We start from the raw sequence: 18,293 nt of genomic DNA, 5'->3' as shown, positions 1-18,293 counted from the left end.
GTTTGGTAAAACAAACTGAAAAAAAATATGAAATGACATAAAATGACATTTAAAAGAATGTGTTTTTATAATAAATTAAGGGTATATTTGAATTTTTTTTAAAAAGCTTCTAAAAAGCTAGTCTAAGGCTGTGTTTGGCGCGCCATAGCTAGCTTATTTTTCGATCTTTTTTATGTTGTATTTTTTGGTAAGCCAAAAAGGAGTTTATAAGCTAGCTTTTTGAAAAGCTACTTAGACTAGCTTTTTAGGAGTTTTTTTAAAATTTCCAAATATACCCCTTAATAATTATAGAAACACATACTCTTACATGTCCTTTTATGTAATTTTATATATTTCAGCTAGCTTTTCAGCTAGTTTTATCAAACGTCATTTTTTATCAACTAGCTTTTCAACTATCAACTAGCTTTTTATTTAATAGCTAGCTTTCCAGCTATCAGCTAGCTTTCCAGCTAATACACCAAACATAGCCTAAGTAGCTTTTTAAAAAGCTAGCTTTTAAGCTACTTTTTGGTTTGCCAAACACGACAACTTAAAAAAGCTTGAAAAATAAGCTAGTTTTTCAGCTAGCTGTGACGCGCCAAACACAACCTTAGTCTCATTTGACTTGCTCAATAACTTATTTTGTTCTTGTTCCATCTCTATCAAAAGCCTTTAGAAAAAAAAATTGTTATGTTCTATCCATTTCTATTCCATCCACCAAACGCTACCTAAATAACATTTTTTTTACCTATATAAGAAATGGGTACTTGCGGTAGCAATAATATTTTGTAAAATGAAACATCAGTTCATTACCCTTGATAACGTTTTTTAAGTTGGAAGGTATTTTCTGAATGTATTAAAAAGTTGGTTACCTATTGTGACATTATGCTCATACTCTTTATTATACGCCCGGACTAGCTAGACCTGAAAATAGAGAGAAACCTCCTCGGTTGTGTTGCGCCGCCTCATAAGACAATAAGAACCTCCACTTGCTGTCCGACACCGTAGAGAGATGGCGGAGACGAAAAGGAAGAAAACCCTAGCTTCTACAAACAGTTTAAAGAGAAGAAAGGGAGGAGATAAAGAAAAGAACTGGAAAAAGGGTCCCCATTTACCCAACGCATTGCAAAAAGAGCTTAATTCCCTAAACCCTACAGATAGAAGCGACGAAGAGATCCACTCCGATGACGACATCGATGTTTATGAATACGAAGAAAATATCCCTGAGGAAGAGTCGAAGAAGAACCGCAGGTACGACCCCGTTGATAACTTCGAGTATGAACTCCCCAAGGATTTCGAGGTAATTCCATGATATTTGAATCAGTTTTTGCGTATTATGTTTCATTTTTCTTGTCTTTCAGCGAACAACTAAGCTTTGAATATGGATATCAAAGGCGTTAATTTTTGGATTCGAAATGGATTGAATTCTGAACTTTTTGTATAATTTTTTTCCAACTACATCGAACATTGTAACAAGTAGGATGATTTTTTACCATCTGAATGGACTGGACTTTTCAGTAAAATCGCATTCGGTTTTGTATTTGAGAAGTGTTAGGTTTGATATTCAAATATCAAAAAAATTTCATGAATACAGGATATTATAACATGCTATTTAGTTTAGAGCTCACTTATTTTTTAATTTCGTTCTTTTATCATGTGTTGGTTTCATTTGTGATTGTTGGGCTTAGTGTCCTGTAGTTTCATGACTTATCTGATCATTGTAATAAATTCCTGATGACAAGATAATAAGCGTAGTTTGATAATTTAGTGTGGTGGTATAAGCAAAGTAATGACAACAATGCTCTCATTAAGCTGTAAGTTGTAGGTAGGTAGCTACTGGTGTCTTTGAGGAAAGAAGTATACTATAGACGGAGTCACCAAGCTTGTTTCCTTTTTTATGGAACCGAGAAAGATTGTTGTTTTCAGTGGTTATGCTTGCATAATTTTGTGTTTGTTGATAGGATGAAGATGTAGCCTCTGATGATGATGAGGAAGAAAAGGGAGACAGTGATGAGTACGATGAGGAAAAGCATGCAAGGATGTTACAGGATATTACTGGACTGCCTGGCGATGCTTTTGAAGGTAATTTACAGGACTATTTAATAAAAAAAAAAAAAAATAATTTTTTGTTGTTAGTTATAAGTTGTGAATTTCCAGGCAAGAAGAAGAAAAAAGATGTGGTAATATTTGAGGCATACCCGGAGTCTGAATATAATCCGAGCCGTGATGTGTTGGATGGTGATGGGCGCATTACTGTTGATGACCTTCTAAATCCCCTTCATGGGAAACCCGGATTCAGCAAAATAAGAAAAGATGTGCAGCGAATGGATAAAAAGTCCATGTCCATACAGCCTCCTCTTCCAAAACCACAGCAACAAAAAATAGATAGGAGAAGTGCTTATGTGTATTCAAAAAAGAAACTTCATGAATATGAAGCATTGGTGAAGAAAAATAGAGAAGCACCAACCATCTACTTTGATGAAGACATAGATGTGGGATATTCCACTGTAGGGGCAATAGCTTCTGAGTTTAGGCCCAGGACTGAGTTTGAGAAGAAAATGGATTCTTTAATTAATGGTAAAGAACTCTCAGAGGCACATAAGGGTGATGGTGCAAGGCTTCTACAACTTAACAAGGTGTCTCTAGAAGATGTGAAGGAACGCCAGGACCGACTTTCTAAAATGCGTAATCTTTTATTTCGTCATGAACTCAAGGCCAAAAGGATTAAACATATAAAGTCCAAAACATATCGCCGTTTGCTGAAGAAAGATAAATCAAAAGCCACTGAGATTGAAATGAATCCGGAAGCTGCTAAAGAACTTGCAGAGAAAGAGGAATTTAAGAGGGCTGAGGTGATTTAACATTCATTTCTCTTACCTGGTTTAACAAATAATATAAACTGGTAGAGACTTTTAATCTGTTGTATATGGCAGGAACGTATGACTCTAAAGCACAAGAACACTTCTAAATGGGCTAAGCGCATTAAGAAGCGTGGTGTTGATGTCCAAGATGATGGAACACGGGCTGCTATATCAGAACAGCTTCAGCAACATGCTCTTTTAACTCGAAAAAGGAATTCCATGCATGATGATGAGAGTAGTAGTGATGACAGCACAGAGGATGATGATGATGACATCTCAGGAGATGAGGACGATGCATCCAAACTAAAATTGTTAGAGAATGGAAAGAATAGGACACTTGAAGTGTTAGGGGAAGATGATGATGATGATGACATGCCCAAATCAGGAGTCCTTTCTCTACCTTTCATGGTACGCTTTAGCCTTTATGTTTGTTTATTGTATGTAACACTTAATCTCTCGCAACTGAAAATCTTGGTGATGCATTTGGTAGGTTCGTGGGCAGAAGAAGAAAAAAGAGGCAGCCGAAGAAGAAGCCAGGCTTGCTTTTCAAGACTATGATTCATCGTTGAAGCAGTTGGATGGTGATGAGGATTTCAAAGACAATGCAGGAGCTTCTTTGAGTGGTAGAAAGGTATATGGTGGTGCACAAAAGAAACAGGTTCCACAGTCCAAGAAGAAGGTTAAGGCTAACACAGATAATTACTTTGACAATATGGATAGTGAAGATGATGATGATGATGATGATGATGATGATGATACCATGGATAAACATGGGAGAATGACTTATACACAGAAAGATGTCAATATTGACCCTAATATTCTTCGAGAGGAGTCGGAGATCGGGCATGATCCTTTGTTTAAGGTGATTAAATCGTCAAGAAATATAAATCTCTATAACCTTCCAGTCCCACATGATATAACAAGTTTTAATGTTTTATTGCATATAGAGCTTTGATGATATTGATAAAGATGAAGGGCCTAAGATCGAATATGAAGTTTCTTTGTCCGCAACCAATTCTTTAAAGAAGGTATGGTATTGGTATTGTGTTATGCTGGTTTGAGTTTTAGGAATTGTTGTAATTCTAAATTTGTATTTGCAGAAGAGGAATAGGAAAGATTGTAATCAGATAAAAGGCAAGAAATCACAGGTTGCAGAAGTGGCATCTGACATAGAGGAGGTACAAGTATCAATAATAGCACATGATGTTGTTTGTTTGGAAAAAGTTTCTTAGTTTGTGTATCGGATGATGTGTTGTTATATGTAGCAGCATGGAGATGATGATGATGAAGGTGGTATCGTGGATGGAATCATAACATCGGGGACGGATTATGAGTTGCCATCACAGGATGATCTGATAAGACGTGCTTTTGCGGGTGATGACGTGGAGGAAGATTTTGAGATGAGCAAACAAGAGATATTGAATGAGGAAAACCCGGAGCCTGAAAAGCCGGTGTTGCTTCCTGGATGGGGGCAGTGGACTCATATACAGAAAAAGAGAGGGCTGCCGTCTTGGATGTTGGCTGAGCATGAGAGAGCCAAAAAGAAGAGGGACCAGGACCTCAACAGAAGACCCGATGCACATCTTAAGCATGTAATCATATCCCAAAAGCTTGACAAAAAGGTACATTCCACACATCTCCACTCCATATTTTTTACTAAATAATACTATACTGTTTCCTAATCATTTTGATTTTTGATTTTTGATGCAGGCTGAGAAACTGCAGACAAAGGTGTTGCCATATCCATTCAAGGACAAGGAGCACTTTGAACGGAGCAACCGTATGCCTCTTGGTCCAGAGTTTAACCCTGCAACAACAATCGGCTCACTTAATCGCCCCGACGTACATCATTTTTCCCTTTTTCACTCACTAATACTTTGTTTCTTATTTTCATTTGTTTTGAATATTGTTTATTATTTAATATTAAAGGTGGTGAAGAAGCCTGGTGTCAGCATAAAACCAATCAAGTTAAGGAAGCATCATTGACTGACTTGAACAGAAACATCATCATGCCAATCAGTTTTGACTTTTGAATGGGATCCATCAGATCACCTGTAATTGTAATTCTTTCTCTCGCTTATTTTTGCAGTTTCTCCGGATTTTGACATGAAAAAACTACAAGTTATGTAATCTTTTGATTTGTTAAGTGAGTTGGAGCTTTTATTTTTGCAAATACTGTCTGTGGTTTACCTTCCCAAACTTGATATATAAATTTATAGTAATTAATAAATGGTGGTTAGATGTATCAATGTGTATCATTGTGTATGAGGGGAGATTAATATCAAATGACTGCACTGGATTGAACCAAAGGCCAAAGGCCAAAGGATCAATTTAATAATCCTGTTTAGACTTTTAGATTGGCTGTTTGGTGTGAGTCAATATGTTCCTAGCTGTCTTGTATAAAAAGCATTTAAATTTTTGAGAATCGTCGGAACTTCTAACAACATAAGTCCAGTCTCTCAAACTATAGGTTGCAATCTTGAATCTTTGATGATCAAGTGTTTAACAAGTATATAACATATGACACCAGGAATAATGACTTTGTTCTTGAATCTTTGATGATCAAGTATAATAAGACATTAATTTTATTATTTTATTTTATTTTTTATTATTTTTTTTAAACAAAATATAGTTCAATACATATATCGATGGAAGGCAAACGGACAACAAGTTGCGCTGCTAGTCCTTTTTGGATGGCAAAACTAATTCTTTTGAAAACATCTGTGGATCTAGGAGATATGACATTAGAATGCATGACCCGTTGGACTCTGTTGAGGAGCTCCACCGTCTCTGGTGCGGGAAAACCAAATGTATCAAATGCAAAAGGTACAAACACATATTGATTTTCTATACATGCATTCTCGTGCTTTGCCATTTTGCACGCAGCGACTTTCAAAGCAGCATGTCCTGCTGTGAAACCCATGTTCCTCAAACCGACGAGAGGAGAGACCCTAGTAAGATCCACACACGCGTGCTTCCCTCCTACCCATCCAAAGACCAAAATGTTAGCCGGCCTGAGTGTGGATCTTCCATCCTGTGAGTCCTTATTAGTGAAACCGCTATAGTCGAATCCTGGAAGTCATATCACATAGGTAATCAGAGTCCATACATGCATCTATCATAGTCATATCATTAAATAACATTTACTTGCGGTTTGCGTTTAAATATAATTAAATATGGTTTCGATTTATTATTACAATTTCACATTATGATTAACTAATTTATAAATTATTTATCTATTGATTTTTTTTAAAATAATTTTGATCATAATGATGTTTGAAAGTCAACGCAATGTAAGTTTTTTTTTTTTTTTTTTTTTTATTTTTTTTTTTTTAATATCTACATTCACAATAGTTAAACCTTTTTAACTATTTTGAGAAATAATATTTAATATATTTTTAAGTTTATTTTAAATTTTGATTTATGTTTTAATATTTAAATTAACGAATCAGTATATTATAATAATCATCTTAATAGTCTATCAATAATAAGATCAAATTTTGTATTTAATAACATATTTTAATTAATTGTTTAATTATATCAAGTTAAAAATTGAAAGGCTAGTGAGGTTTCAAATGCATATGTTGATAAGAAAAATGTCTCATTTATAGTATAATATGAAGCATGGTTGTTAAGATCCTGATCTTGATCTTAAAATCTTACGATTTTAAGATCCTACGAGCCAAAAATGATCCTGATCTCACTAGGATCTATCTGAAGTAAGATTTAAAATGGGATCTTAAGATCACAACTATGATCTTAAGATTTTAATACAATCCAATTATACCTCTCTAGTTTTATTATATATATAGTCGAGTCTCATAGAGTTCCATTAATTCATTTCGAATTAGGCATGTCACACTCATGATATTTCATTTGTAATCTTAAGTCTTTAGTTGTACATGATCATAATGATCTTGTTTCCTTTTACAATTAAGATGTTTTCTTAATTATTTTTATGATTTGCATCAATAAAAATTATGGTTCATATTTGAAAAGTTAAAGTAAACTCCATATCGATGTCTTAGTCAACATCAAACTTTGCACACTCAATACTTTACAAACAAATTTGAATATGAGTTCATTTTGGTAGGATCTTAGGATCCTGATCCGATCTTATGATCACGATTTTGAAAAACATAAAACAATATTGGGTGAGATCCCGATTTTAACAACATTGGTATGAAGTATGATATAATATGATATTTCAATAATAAAATAGATATATTATATATTGTTATGAAAGTTATATATAAAAAGGTTTAAAATCACTTTACCATATTAAATACAAAATCACTTATATTGTTAACTAACTTTGAATGTTATAACTTATGTCTATGTAGATGTTTTATTTTTATTGTTTATACTTATTTAACATTAATTAAATGTATAATCATTATTAGAGAAGATTTGGTGAAAGAAAAATGTTTCTATAGTTAAAATTTGGTAACTACATGTTGAAAATAATTTATTCATTGATATTACTTGTGAAATAATAATTTCTTACACAAATTTGTTATGTAAATTTGTAATGAAATTGAGATCATATCATTTAATTGTCGTTATTTGAAATTAACATGTGAATAAAATTAAATATAATTCTCAATTTAGTATTACTTTTAACGTTATAATTAATTTAGAAATTACTTATTTGATCTTTTTTTATACGGTAAAGTAATATAATTTTAAACTTTATGTTATTTTAACTATTATTATTGTTAATTAATTTAAAAAACTTTATGTTATTTTAATTAGTTTATGATTTTTTTAGTCAATTTTACATGTCAATTTAAATATAACTTTCAATACATGTAAACATTTTAGAAAAATAGTCTTTAAGTTTATTTGATATTTTGCTTTATATTTTGGATTTATTTTAAAGACAAATCTAATTTTAAACTACTCTTAAACTCCTCATATGTCCCTAATGAGACTTAAACCCATGACCTCAAGAAAAGAAAGACAACATCTGATACCGCTTGCTAGAAGACATTTGGTTAACATGGTATCTAAATTAATATTTTAGAAGCCCTTTGGTTAGCATGATATCTAAATTAATATTTTAAGTTTAAATATTGATAATTCAAAAAATCTACCACTAATATGATAATATTTCATATTTAATAACATATTTAATTTTAAATAAAAGTAGATATATATGATTGAAATTTAAAAATATTAGGGGTTTTAAATACATGTTATGCATGTAAAAATTCCTTACTTTATAGTATATATTGATACTAATAATAGATAATAGATTCATAATATAAATAGATATAAATTTTATATTCTATGTTTAAGAGTCTGATTGAATATGATTATAACCGAACATTTACGGTTATTAAAGAAAAAAAAAATATTGTTTTATATGACTTAATTGATTAAATCGTTTAAATTGAACGATTAGTGATGAAAAGTAAAAACCGTAAAAAGAATTTTCAGAAACGATCCATTTAATTAGAGAATGGCTAAATAAACACCCCCATTTACTAGAAACACAACCTATGCTAAAAAAACACCATAATAAAAAAAGTCAACAATGTCTTTTTACATTGAAGTTTGTATACCCTACTTTTTGTTTTTTTTTAATTCACGTGCATTCTTTTTATTTTTATTTTCTTTACTTTTTATTTATATTTTCTTTTTGGAGTAATTAAAACATAATATATATATATATATATATATATATATATATATATATATATATAAATTAAATATAAATGATTAATTATTTATTTTTAATTAATATAGATTAATAACGTATATATATTTGTATATTATTTAATAATTAAATATAAATGAATACATAAAAACAAAAATATGATGCAAAAAACAATAGCATTAGCAATCCTTCATGAATACATAAATGCATAATTCGAGAGAAAATTAATACCCTCTAACAATCCTCTATAGTTATAAAAGGTATTTCAGGATTGTAAGATTTCAGTTGTCTATAAAGTTCTAGACGTGACATGAACATAGTTTCCCATCCAGCTGCACATGGGGCTTTGTGGCGGATCCAGAAAGCTGAAATGGTAGGCAGCGGGCAATCTTCTTCTAATTGTACCATCACATAATGATTACCATATACAAGTGAAATCGTAATAACGCGATGGTACAAAAATTCTTCCGGACCTTTCCAAAGAGGAAAGAAAGTGAGAGAGCCTTGGTTGGTTAAAAAAGTAAGGACTACACCAAATCTGTTGGCAATGAGGATACCTGTTTCAGGCATAAGTAACCGGTATCTTTTAGGTGCCGGCGATTCTAAGAAATTCAACGAAGTATATAGTTCACCGATTCCATCAGTGAAAACTCTAGCATATGCATCGTACGAACTCAATAACTCGTCTAGTAGTTGACGTCGAACATAGAGTCAGTCATTCTCGCCATACCCAAGACAAACAGATATTGCTCGAAATCCACAGTTTCCATCCCCCTCTACATCTTGTATATGTGTGATGTAAGGATGAAATATCACTTGAATTGCATCTATTAGTCGATGATTGTAGCATGATTGAGGCTCTTCCTTCAAGTCTGGAATTTCATTCAAGTCTGGCTCTTCTTTCAAGTCTGGAATTTCATTCAAGTCTGGAATTGTGGTTATGTATGAACTATGTCTTGCCGGTTCCCTATTGTTCAACTCAAAAATTTTTGGCATGGTTGAAAAGCTGGGTCTTCTAGGAGCTTGATTGATAGAATAAGTTTGTTTTTGTTTTTGTTTCTTCAAACTTGGTCGTCCACGTGTATTTTTTTGAATTGCGGGTTCTCTAATGTGTGTTTTACTAGGCTGGAATATATCTAGTAGCTTTCTCATCATGCTTTTTTTTCACAGCTTCCGGTTGCTTATTGTAGGTTTCTTTAAACACTTCAAATTTACCATCACCACATATATCCTCATTTTCCATAGGAATTGACGGTGAAATTTTAAGTTTTCTCCAGAATACATCTATTGATTCCAATGAAATACACTCACCTGTAATGAAATATCATTAATATATAAACAATCAATATATAACTTAAATGTAAAAAGTAATTGTCAAATGCACCCACTAAAGTTCAAGTATGTTGATAACATGTAAGCACATGGTAAGCCACAACTATTTTGTAGTTTACAACCACAGTTTGAAGAGTCAACTTGATGTACCCGTTGAAGTTCCTCTACAAGCATATCCAGAGCTTTAAGTGAAACATTACCCCGCAACAAATCGAAACACGAAAATTTGTGTTCGTGTTTGGAGACGATCATGCTCTTTTCAAAACTCTCATTTATCGTTGTAAGTTGAGACTTCACAAACCGATCAATAGCACCAACAAACTTGGCTAAAGAATAATTTTTTTCTTGTAAGTACTTCTTTAACGCTGAATGTTGGTCCTCAACTCTGCTGCTGGTTCGTTGTCCAAAGTTCAAATGTTGATCAATCCAAACAGAGACAAACATTTCCTTATACTTGTTTAACCAAACATCGTCCAAATACTGTAAAACATCTGGAATCATATAAATGTTATTTATGTATAAAAACCCTTCTAAATTTATAAACAAGTAGTTACAAAATACGTAGAATTGTACCTTCATGTTCTCTTAACATTGACTGTAGTTTTCTGTAGTTTTCAGTGTACGATGTCCATGTTGGAGAGTCAACAATTATACTCCACATAGCACGAAAGGATTTCCACAAAGCTTTCGATGGGATTAGCTTCTTACAATGCTTTCTAATATTTTCGGTAATGTGCCATCGAAAAAGTAAGCGAGTTGCATAAGGGAAAACTTGTTGGCATGCATTCACCAATGCCAACTCTCTGTCCATCACTATAACGCGTGGTTGCATGCACTTTTCTAGTGTCAACCTTAGACACGTTAACACCCACTTATAACTTTCCTCCTTTTCGTTAATGATAAAGGCAAAAGCAATGCTAAATGTCTTGTTGGTTGAAGTTACTCCAACAATCTCAACAAAAGGCATATCATATTTGTTTGTTTTGTATGTTGCATCAATAATCAAAACGTGTGGAAATGCTTGCCATATATCTAACGACAGTGGATGAATGAAAAACAGGTTTTCCAATTCATTTGAAATATTATTTACGGAAAACTCGATAACAAATTTTTTATCATTCAAAATTCCCAAAAGAACCTACATTGAAATATCGTTAATTAATAAAATTCAATATATAAATTATATGTAAAATATACTTGTTGAAATATTATACCTGCATCGGAGTTTTTCCATCATTTTGGGACGAGTGAAGCTTGTACTGTGCATTGTATATGGTTTTGAGTATAGAAACATTATTCTCATCATGCTCTTTTAGTATCGAGAGTATGTTGCGTGGTTCAACATTCTGACTTGTCAAGTCAGCCACCAACTTTTTTTCGTTTTCTTTCAACCGCCTAGCATAAGCATGTCCTTCCATATGTTGTGCAGGTGGATGGTTATGTTGATCACATTTCACCCTCAATGTCCAACCATCAAATTGTTTTATATACGAACCTACCAATTTAAATGGACAATTGATTTTTTTGGTGCCGGAATTTTTACTTGTTGCTTTAATTTTGTATTCACCACCACGATCACAAATAAGTGTGACATAAGACACCACATCATTTTCATTTGTCTTTGATCTTCTTCTAACGATAACATAACCAAGAGAAAATGCTCTGTTTTGTACCCATCCCATCAATTCATTTAGAGAATCGAACACCTAAAATTCAAATAATATCTGTTAATAACTAGTGAACATTACAATGATTAAAAAAAATTAATATCATGATAAGTATTATACCCGTTCGGTGAAAAATGGTGACATCCCCATAGAGAACTCGTTGCCTTCATTTGAGTTTGCCCCGTAAAAATTCGCCATCTTTTCGATAAAACTATGAACATAACAAAAAAATTTGTTAAAAAAACTAAAATAATATAAAATAACTAATTAAAAATAAACATATATGTTTTTAAAAGCTGATTAACTTTTAAAAATCAAAATCAATGGCAGCCGTGCTTGAAATGTCTAATGTCCACTTATCTAAAAAGCTAATTTATTTTAAAAAAACAAAAAGCAACAATTCATTTAGTTTAAAAAACTGATTTATTTTAAAAAATGATTTATCATATTAAGTGGTCAAACCACTTAAAGGTTAGCCCACTTAAAATGTTCAGGCCAATTATCCGATGTTCAGCCCATTTATCCAATTAATACACAAAACCCTAAAACCACAAAATATTATCATTTTGCAATGTATTTGCTGTGAAAGAGCAACAACCGTCCCCCATCTGCCGGAGCACAGCAGCCGCCGACGACTTGATGCCACCGGAGAATCGCCGACATCAGACCTCCGACGAAGAGTCCATGCAACCAGAGCATCGTCACCACCATGAAGCTCTCCCTATCTGTTTTTTCTTCGATCTGTCTCTTTCCACGTTTTCTCTTTTCCGGCACCGGAGATCTAGACGACGCCTCCGGCGGCGGTGATGCTCGCCGTCGGTCATGATTACCATAACTCGTTCCCTATCTCTCTCATTGATTGATCTGTCTCTATCTCTCTCTCTCTCTCTCTCTCTCTCTCTCTCTCTCTCTCTCTCTCGATGTTTTACACTTTTCCGGTGGCGGTGCTGCTAGCCGTCGGCGATGATGACGGTGGTTGGACTTTAACAATCACAGTTATATTTTAAATCCTGAAATAATAAACAAAGTTAGAAATTTACCTAAACTGTATTAGATGGTTAGATTAATGTTAACCTATCTTTTTTATAATAAAACATAAGTTGTTATTAGTTAAATTGATATTAATGTAATCCCTTTATTATATATACAATTTACGAGACACAGCTTTTTATGTTTGAACTTTTTTAGGTACCCAATATAGCTATTATATAGGGTGTTTTTTAAGAAAAAATAGTTTGACTTTCAAAATAGGGTGTATATGGGTTGTTTATTTTGCAGCTACCTTTAATTAGTATTTGTAGAAAAAAAAAATAACAATTAATTCCCTATTTGTATTTAAAGATACGGACGGTATCATCGTTATCCTCGCCAGTCGCCACTGAACACCCTCCCTCGCACCAAACCACAAAAACCATATTACACCCTACTGTTGCACACAACAGCTTATCTTCTTCATTCTTCAAACACACCCACCAAAAATGGAAGCTAAACCTCATGAATTCGAAAACCCTGATTCCGAAACCCCAACTGAAGACCAATCGCACCTCTCCATTGCTCCCTTTACCTCCATTTCACTTTCTCTTCCCATCCACTTCATCTCCCCACCAAAAATCTCACCTTTCCCTTCCCAAATCCCTAAATTTGTGAAAATCCATAATCAAATCTCTTCCCTTTGCAATCTTTCTCTCTCTTCCAACACCCTCAACCCCACCAAACCATTCTTCAAGTCCACCGTCTCTGCAAACCCTCTTCAAAACCCATTATCTCTAAACCCTCGCCGCCCATCTGACCCCTCCAATGCCGCTGGCGGACGTCGCGCCTCCGTGGTATGGTTCCGTAACGATCTTCGCGTTCACGATAATGAATCTCTGTCCTCTGCTAACAATGAGTCAATGTCAGTGTTACCAGTTTATTGTTTCGACCCTAGAGACTACGGGAAATCTTCATCTGGGTTCGATAAAACCGGGCCATACCGTGCATCTTTCTTGATTGAATCGGTTTCCAATTTGAGAAAGAATCTTCAAGCCAGAGGGTCGGAGCTTATAGTTCGAATTGGAAAACCTGAAAAGGTTTTAGCTGAGTTAGTAAAGGAAGTAGGCGCAGAGGCAGTGTATGCACATAGGGAAGTGTCTCATGATGAGGTGAAGGGTGAAGAAAAGATCGAGACAGCATTGAAAGACGAAGGAGTGGATGTAAAGTACTTCTGGGGAAGTACATTGTACCATATTGATGATTTACCCTTCAAGTTGGAAGAAATGCCCACCAATTACGGTGGGTTTAGGGAGAAAGTGCAGGGGTTAAAAATCAGGAAGACGATTGATGCACTTGATCAGTTGAGAGGGTTGCCGGCTGGTGGTGACGTGGAGCCTGGTGACATTCCTTCTTTGGTTGATTTGGGTCTTAATCCTACTGCTACCATGAATCAGGTATGAGTTTATTATGGTCGTGTGGATGAATTTATGTTGATTAGGTATTGAGATTTGAGAGTGTGGTGTTAGGCGAAAGCAACTGCAAATGCATCACTTGTTGGAGGTGAGACTGAAGCACGTGAGAGGCTTAAAAAGTTTGCTGCAGAGTGCCAAGCACAACCTCATAAAGAAGGAAGCAATGATAGCAGCAGCAGCAGCATATATGGTGCAAATTTCTCTTGCAAAATCTCCCCATGGCTTGCAATGGGATGCCTTTCCCCTCGTTCCATGTTTGATGAGTTAAAGAAATCTGCTTCTAGGTATGTAATATGTTGTATTTGTTGATAAAGTCTTTTTTATTTCATGAGCTTGAAAAAAGAAATAAATTTGTAGAACCATTTCTGCCCGCAAAGATGGTATTGGTGGTGACACCGGGACCAACTGGTTGATGTATGAGCTCCTGTGGAGGGATTTCTTCAGGCAAGTGCAAAGTCAATGTCAATCAAAATCAACCAAATTTGTTTTTGTGATTTTTTAACTTTTAAGATGATGTTTATTTGTCTATAAATAAAAAAATCGCACAGATTCATCACCAAAAAGTACAGTTCTGCCAAACAAAATAATGCTGCTCCAGTCACAGCTTCTACAACAGGTGCAACAGTGGCATGATCATGTTATGAGGAATTGAGATATGTTTCAAGACCAGAAACACACACAGATTTGATGCCAACATGTATCTCTTCTTTTGGTCAACCGCATCCCATATAACTTGAGAGATTATTCAGTCGAACAATGTTTTTGTTTCATTAGACTCTAGTGTCTTGTCATTTGAGATGCTTTATGAATTCCATGTTAATGCATATATATATAATATATATATATATATATATATATATATATATATATTCTGTGTAAAACATTCATATTATATGGCCGACAGCAATTCAAGAACATGGTATTTCTTTTACTTCTATACCAGCCCAGGTGCAATATATAATAAATCCAATCCAAACAAGTGTGGCCTGTGGGGAATTTATATAAAGCATCTGAAGAAAAAAATACATACATAAAATTAAAAATACAAAGCAATGGGCAAAATTAATAAATACAAATAGAAATGGAAAAAGAATAAAGTCAAATGATTCCAGAAACTTTTAGGGAGGATAAGACTACGAATATGAGCCAAAGCAACATGAAATACGCACATGTGACCCAAGCCCAAACCCGTGGTCCTCCAAGCTCACCACCAAACACAATCCGTCTGACTACCAAAATTGAGATACAGCCAACAGAAGTTGAGAAGAAAACCAGCAATGAGAAACTCAGCCCCTCTGCATTCTCAATTCGCAGAGGCTCTCCATATGCTATGAAGTTGTAAACTGTGTCAATCAGCCATGGAACTCCAATCCCCACATAGATGTTCACTGAATTGCTACATACATACATACCAAAACCAAAACCATCATCTTCAGTTTCAGTTTCAGTTTCTTTCCAAAACCAAAAAGCATATTATTATTAAATATTAATTTAACCTGCAAGTAATGTTTGCAATGGCAGAATCTGCAGTTGTTTGCCTTTCAGCAGCAATTTTACTTGCCACTAGATCCGGCCACGAGGTTCCACCTGCCAATGCAGTGAATGCTATCACATAACTGTTGATTCCTGCAAAGGATCAACTCGAATTCAAAGAATTGTTTGTTTGTTTTAAATTTAAAATCAGTTGTTGATACTTGATACGCACCTGTAACACAGCTGATGAGGTCCGTGAGCCTTGTAACAATATAAGCTATTCCACTGATGAAAATCAGAGAACAGATAAAAGCAATCCACCCATGAGCTATCTGATATGGAGGCACAAATGCAAACACCAGTTTCCATGGAGCAACAATAACATTCCAGAAAACCTTTGCCCAACCCACACCCCCACCCACGCCCCCCCTGTTATTTGTATCTCTCAGTTTCGTGCTATCCAACTGTTGAGTGTTGAAGAAAAAATAAACCAGGATAATGAACAAACAGCTTTACACCACACCTATTAAGTAAATACTCAAAGACCATAACAACATGTGGTACCAATTTGCCATACCATGAGAGCATCGACAAATTGGTGCTTCCAAATTGAAGCAACATCAGATTCCGGATAGATATCAAAATGCTTATCAGATGGATCACTTAAAGGCAGATGTTGATAAGTAGAGTCTGCAGCAACAGCACAATAATTACAACAACTTCACATAAATGCATAATTATTATATTCTTGATTTGTGAAATACAAGTAATACCTGCAGCATTTCCTTGGTGGATGGAAAATATATCTGCAATACCTTTTTCTGCTGGAACCCATTCCTCTGGTCTTTCACTCCGGTCCCTGTAACATATATAAATGCTAAGCTTTTACAAAATATTGATTAGCAAGTAGCAACTTCCTAGAGAGAGGGAGGCATGGTATCATACAGAGGAAGAGACACCAAGGGCCAACGTTTGTCTTGGGCATATGCGTGTACAAGCAACATCCCAAATTGCAGCACAGTCAACAACGCCTCCCACACAGTTATAACATTTGGACTCCATACCTGCAACAACCAAATTCCCAAATTCAAATTATTACATAAACCCTTTTCCTTTCCCTACAAACAAATAAAATACCACCTCCAGAATTATGTAGAGCCAAATATATGCCCAGAACGACCAAAACAGTTCTACAATCCAAACTCCCAAATCCGATATCTTTTTCACTTCCCCAGCTTTCGGAACCACCACACACACCGCGTGGATAGGAAACAGGTCGAATGCAGCAGACCCAACAAGCGTTCCAGGCCCTAACCCTATCAATTTTAACCACACACACACACAATAAAATCGTTTGCAATTGCTGTGTGTTTCTCTAGTCTATCATATAAAACAAACTGCTTGTGGAGTGATCGATCACGCACCTCCAGCATACAGTTTGCCAATATTTCGTATTGCATCGATGGTAGCCAAAGAGATCTGTGGGAAGCTAGTACCAAAAGCCAACAGAGTAATGTCTGCAATCGTATAATTCCACACTTTTTCATGTCTCACACGTTGTGTATTGTTCCGAGGATCTATCTCCACCACCGTTCGAGTTTGTTGCACAACATGTTCCATGGACCGGAAAAACCTTTCAGTTATTGCCGATAGTCCAATGAAACAATAAGCAAGTGCTAAGAAATAAAAAAATGTACGAAACCCATCTCCCATTGATGTTTCTCCGGGGAAAAGAAAATAGGTTTCGCATGCCTTCTCCACAATAATGTGGTTAAATGTCTTTCCGGCTGCCGTTTTATCATCATGTACCATTTCCTTTAACACCGTAGATCAGAAACCCTGGTTAATTTATGACCAAAGGAGGGGTATGGGATGTATCAAATCAAATTAATTTGGAAGGAGTGAAAGTAAGAGAGAAACGGGCGAATTGGGATCGACAACCAGAACCAGACGTCCAGGCATTCATGATCCATATGTCATTGTTTTGATTTGTTAATTAATCTATAGGAGCAGCAGGAACACGTCTCTTCAAAGTCAGCCACGGGATTCACACTTCATAATTCATTCTTCCCTACTAAATCAAAATGGGTTTTACTTTTTATAACACCATCCTGATCCAATGCACACCAAATATTGTGTTGACCTATATATTTGATCTATATATTTGACTCTAACTTTCTTTTTATTTCTTAAACACAGCTTTTGACACTAGTGACGCAATGATTAACTAACGAGAATAGAAAAACAATAAAATACATTTAATATTACGTTTATGCCCCTTTATTTATATATTATTTTCTATTTTCCTCCCTTTAACTTTACAAACATATACAACATATTGTCTTTTATTAATTTTATTTTTGAATATATTTATTTCGTGTTATTTTTAATATAAATAATCTCACATATAAACAAATTCGACATGTATGATACTTCATTAGTTATATTGGTTTCTATTTTTTTTAACATTAAGTATCATTATTTTGATCTTTTTTAGTTATATATATATATATCGTGTACTACTAAAAGTTTCCCCTTGGAAAGTAATGATACGATTCGGCAAACGCGGGAAACTAAATCCAAGGTACATCGGGCCATTCGAAATCCTTGCTAGGATTGGGCCAGTAGCATACAAACTTCGATTACCTCAGGAACTCGACAAAGTACATCCCACATTTCACGTGTCGAACCTAAAGAAGTGTTTGTCTGATGAGACACTCGTAATACCACTTGATGAAATCGAAGTTAACGAAAATCTCCACTTCGTGGAGGAACCAGTCGAAATCATGGATCGGGAAATCAAACGAACGAAACAAAGTCGTATTCCCATCGTGAAGGTCCGTTGGAACGCTAAACGAGGACCCGAATTCACCTG

The 18,293-nt window shown here is 34.6% G+C and overlaps 3 protein-coding genes across 4 annotated transcripts; 2 read left to right on the top strand and 1 right to left on the bottom strand.

Annotated features, from left to right (window-relative positions):
- Positions 1-885: 885 nt before the first annotated feature.
- Positions 886-5,013, top strand: LOC145114631 (U3 ribonucleoprotein (Utp) family protein). 2 transcript variants are annotated; one of them, XM_079050680.1, is made up of 10 exons: positions 886-1,279; positions 1,941-2,061; positions 2,137-2,831; positions 2,913-3,248; positions 3,331-3,702; positions 3,788-3,868; positions 3,941-4,018; positions 4,106-4,462; positions 4,551-4,682; positions 4,770-5,013. In XM_079050680.1, exons 1-10 carry the CDS (start codon positions 992-994, stop codon positions 4,824-4,826), a joined length of 2,517 nt encoding a protein of 838 aa, XP_078906806.1. In that variant the 5' UTR covers positions 886-991; the 3' UTR covers positions 4,827-5,013. The 2 variants fall into 2 exon arrangements, with proteins under 2 accessions (XP_078906806.1, XP_078906807.1); XM_079050681.1 differs by having other exon boundaries at positions 887-1,279; positions 4,109-4,462.
- A 7,842-nt stretch (positions 5,014-12,855) lies between these two features.
- PHR2 (photolyase/blue-light receptor 2) lies at positions 12,856-14,769 on the top strand. The gene is made up of 4 exons (XM_079050679.1): positions 12,856-13,927; positions 14,000-14,229; positions 14,303-14,389; positions 14,494-14,769. Exons 1-4 carry the CDS (start codon positions 12,980-12,982, stop codon positions 14,576-14,578), a joined length of 1,350 nt encoding a protein of 449 aa, XP_078906805.1. The 5' UTR covers positions 12,856-12,979; the 3' UTR covers positions 14,579-14,769.
- On the bottom strand, positions 14,491-17,528 carry MHX (magnesium/proton exchanger). Its single transcript, XM_079050677.1, has 8 exons — positions 16,843-17,528; positions 16,559-16,734; positions 16,364-16,482; positions 16,192-16,277; positions 15,996-16,108; positions 15,651-15,882; positions 15,442-15,571; positions 14,491-15,341 (listed from the first exon to the last, which is right to left on the bottom strand). The coding sequence occupies exons 1-8, from the start codon at positions 17,228-17,230 to the stop codon at positions 15,044-15,046; spliced, it is 1,542 nt and encodes a 513-aa protein (XP_078906803.1). The 5' UTR covers positions 17,231-17,528; the 3' UTR covers positions 14,491-15,043.
- Between the last annotated feature and the right edge of the window lie 765 nt (positions 17,529-18,293).

The sequence above is a fragment of the Lactuca virosa genome, chromosome 5 (genome assembly GCF_052849685.1).
Source record: "Lactuca virosa cultivar CGN04683 chromosome 5, Lactuca_virosa_CGN04683_v6, whole genome shotgun sequence".
Lineage (NCBI taxonomy): Eukaryota > Viridiplantae > Streptophyta > Magnoliopsida > Asterales > Asteraceae > Lactuca > Lactuca virosa.
The sequence above is the reverse complement of the archived record's forward strand: the minus strand, read 5'-3'. Positions and strand labels throughout refer to the sequence as shown.

What these genes read in the sequence shown, in the direction of transcription:
- LOC145114631 (XM_079050680.1), top strand. Translation starts at nt 992, where the DNA reads ATGGCGGAGACGAAAAGGAAGAAAACCCTAGCTTCTACAAACAGTTTA. An exon ending in AGGAATTTAAGAGGGCTGAG is followed by an intron (nt 2,832 to 2,912) that starts GTGATTTAACAT and finishes TGTATATGGCAG; the next exon opens with GAACGTATGACTCTAAAGCA. An exon ending in CCCAAAAGCTTGACAAAAAG is followed by an intron (nt 4,463 to 4,550) that starts GTACATTCCACA and finishes TTTTTGATGCAG; the next exon opens with GCTGAGAAACTGCAGACAAA.
- PHR2 (XM_079050679.1), top strand. Translation starts at nt 12,980, where the DNA reads ATGGAAGCTAAACCTCATGAATTCGAAAACCCTGATTCCGAAACCCCA. An exon ending in CTACTGCTACCATGAATCAG is followed by an intron (nt 13,928 to 13,999) that starts GTATGAGTTTAT and finishes GTGTGGTGTTAG; the next exon opens with GCGAAAGCAACTGCAAATGC. An exon ending in TTAAAGAAATCTGCTTCTAG is followed by an intron (nt 14,230 to 14,302) that starts GTATGTAATATG and finishes ATAAATTTGTAG; the next exon opens with AACCATTTCTGCCCGCAAAG.
- MHX (XM_079050677.1), bottom strand. Translation starts at nt 17,230, where the DNA reads ATGGTACATGATGATAAAACGGCAGCCGGAAAGACATTTAACCACATT. An exon ending in GGCTCTACATAATTCTGGAG is followed by an intron (nt 16,483 to 16,558) that starts GTGGTATTTTAT and finishes TGGTTGTTGCAG; the next exon opens with GTATGGAGTCCAAATGTTAT. An exon ending in CCACCAAGGAAATGCTGCAG is followed by an intron (nt 16,109 to 16,191) that starts GTATTACTTGTA and finishes CTGTTGCTGCAG; the next exon opens with ACTCTACTTATCAACATCTG.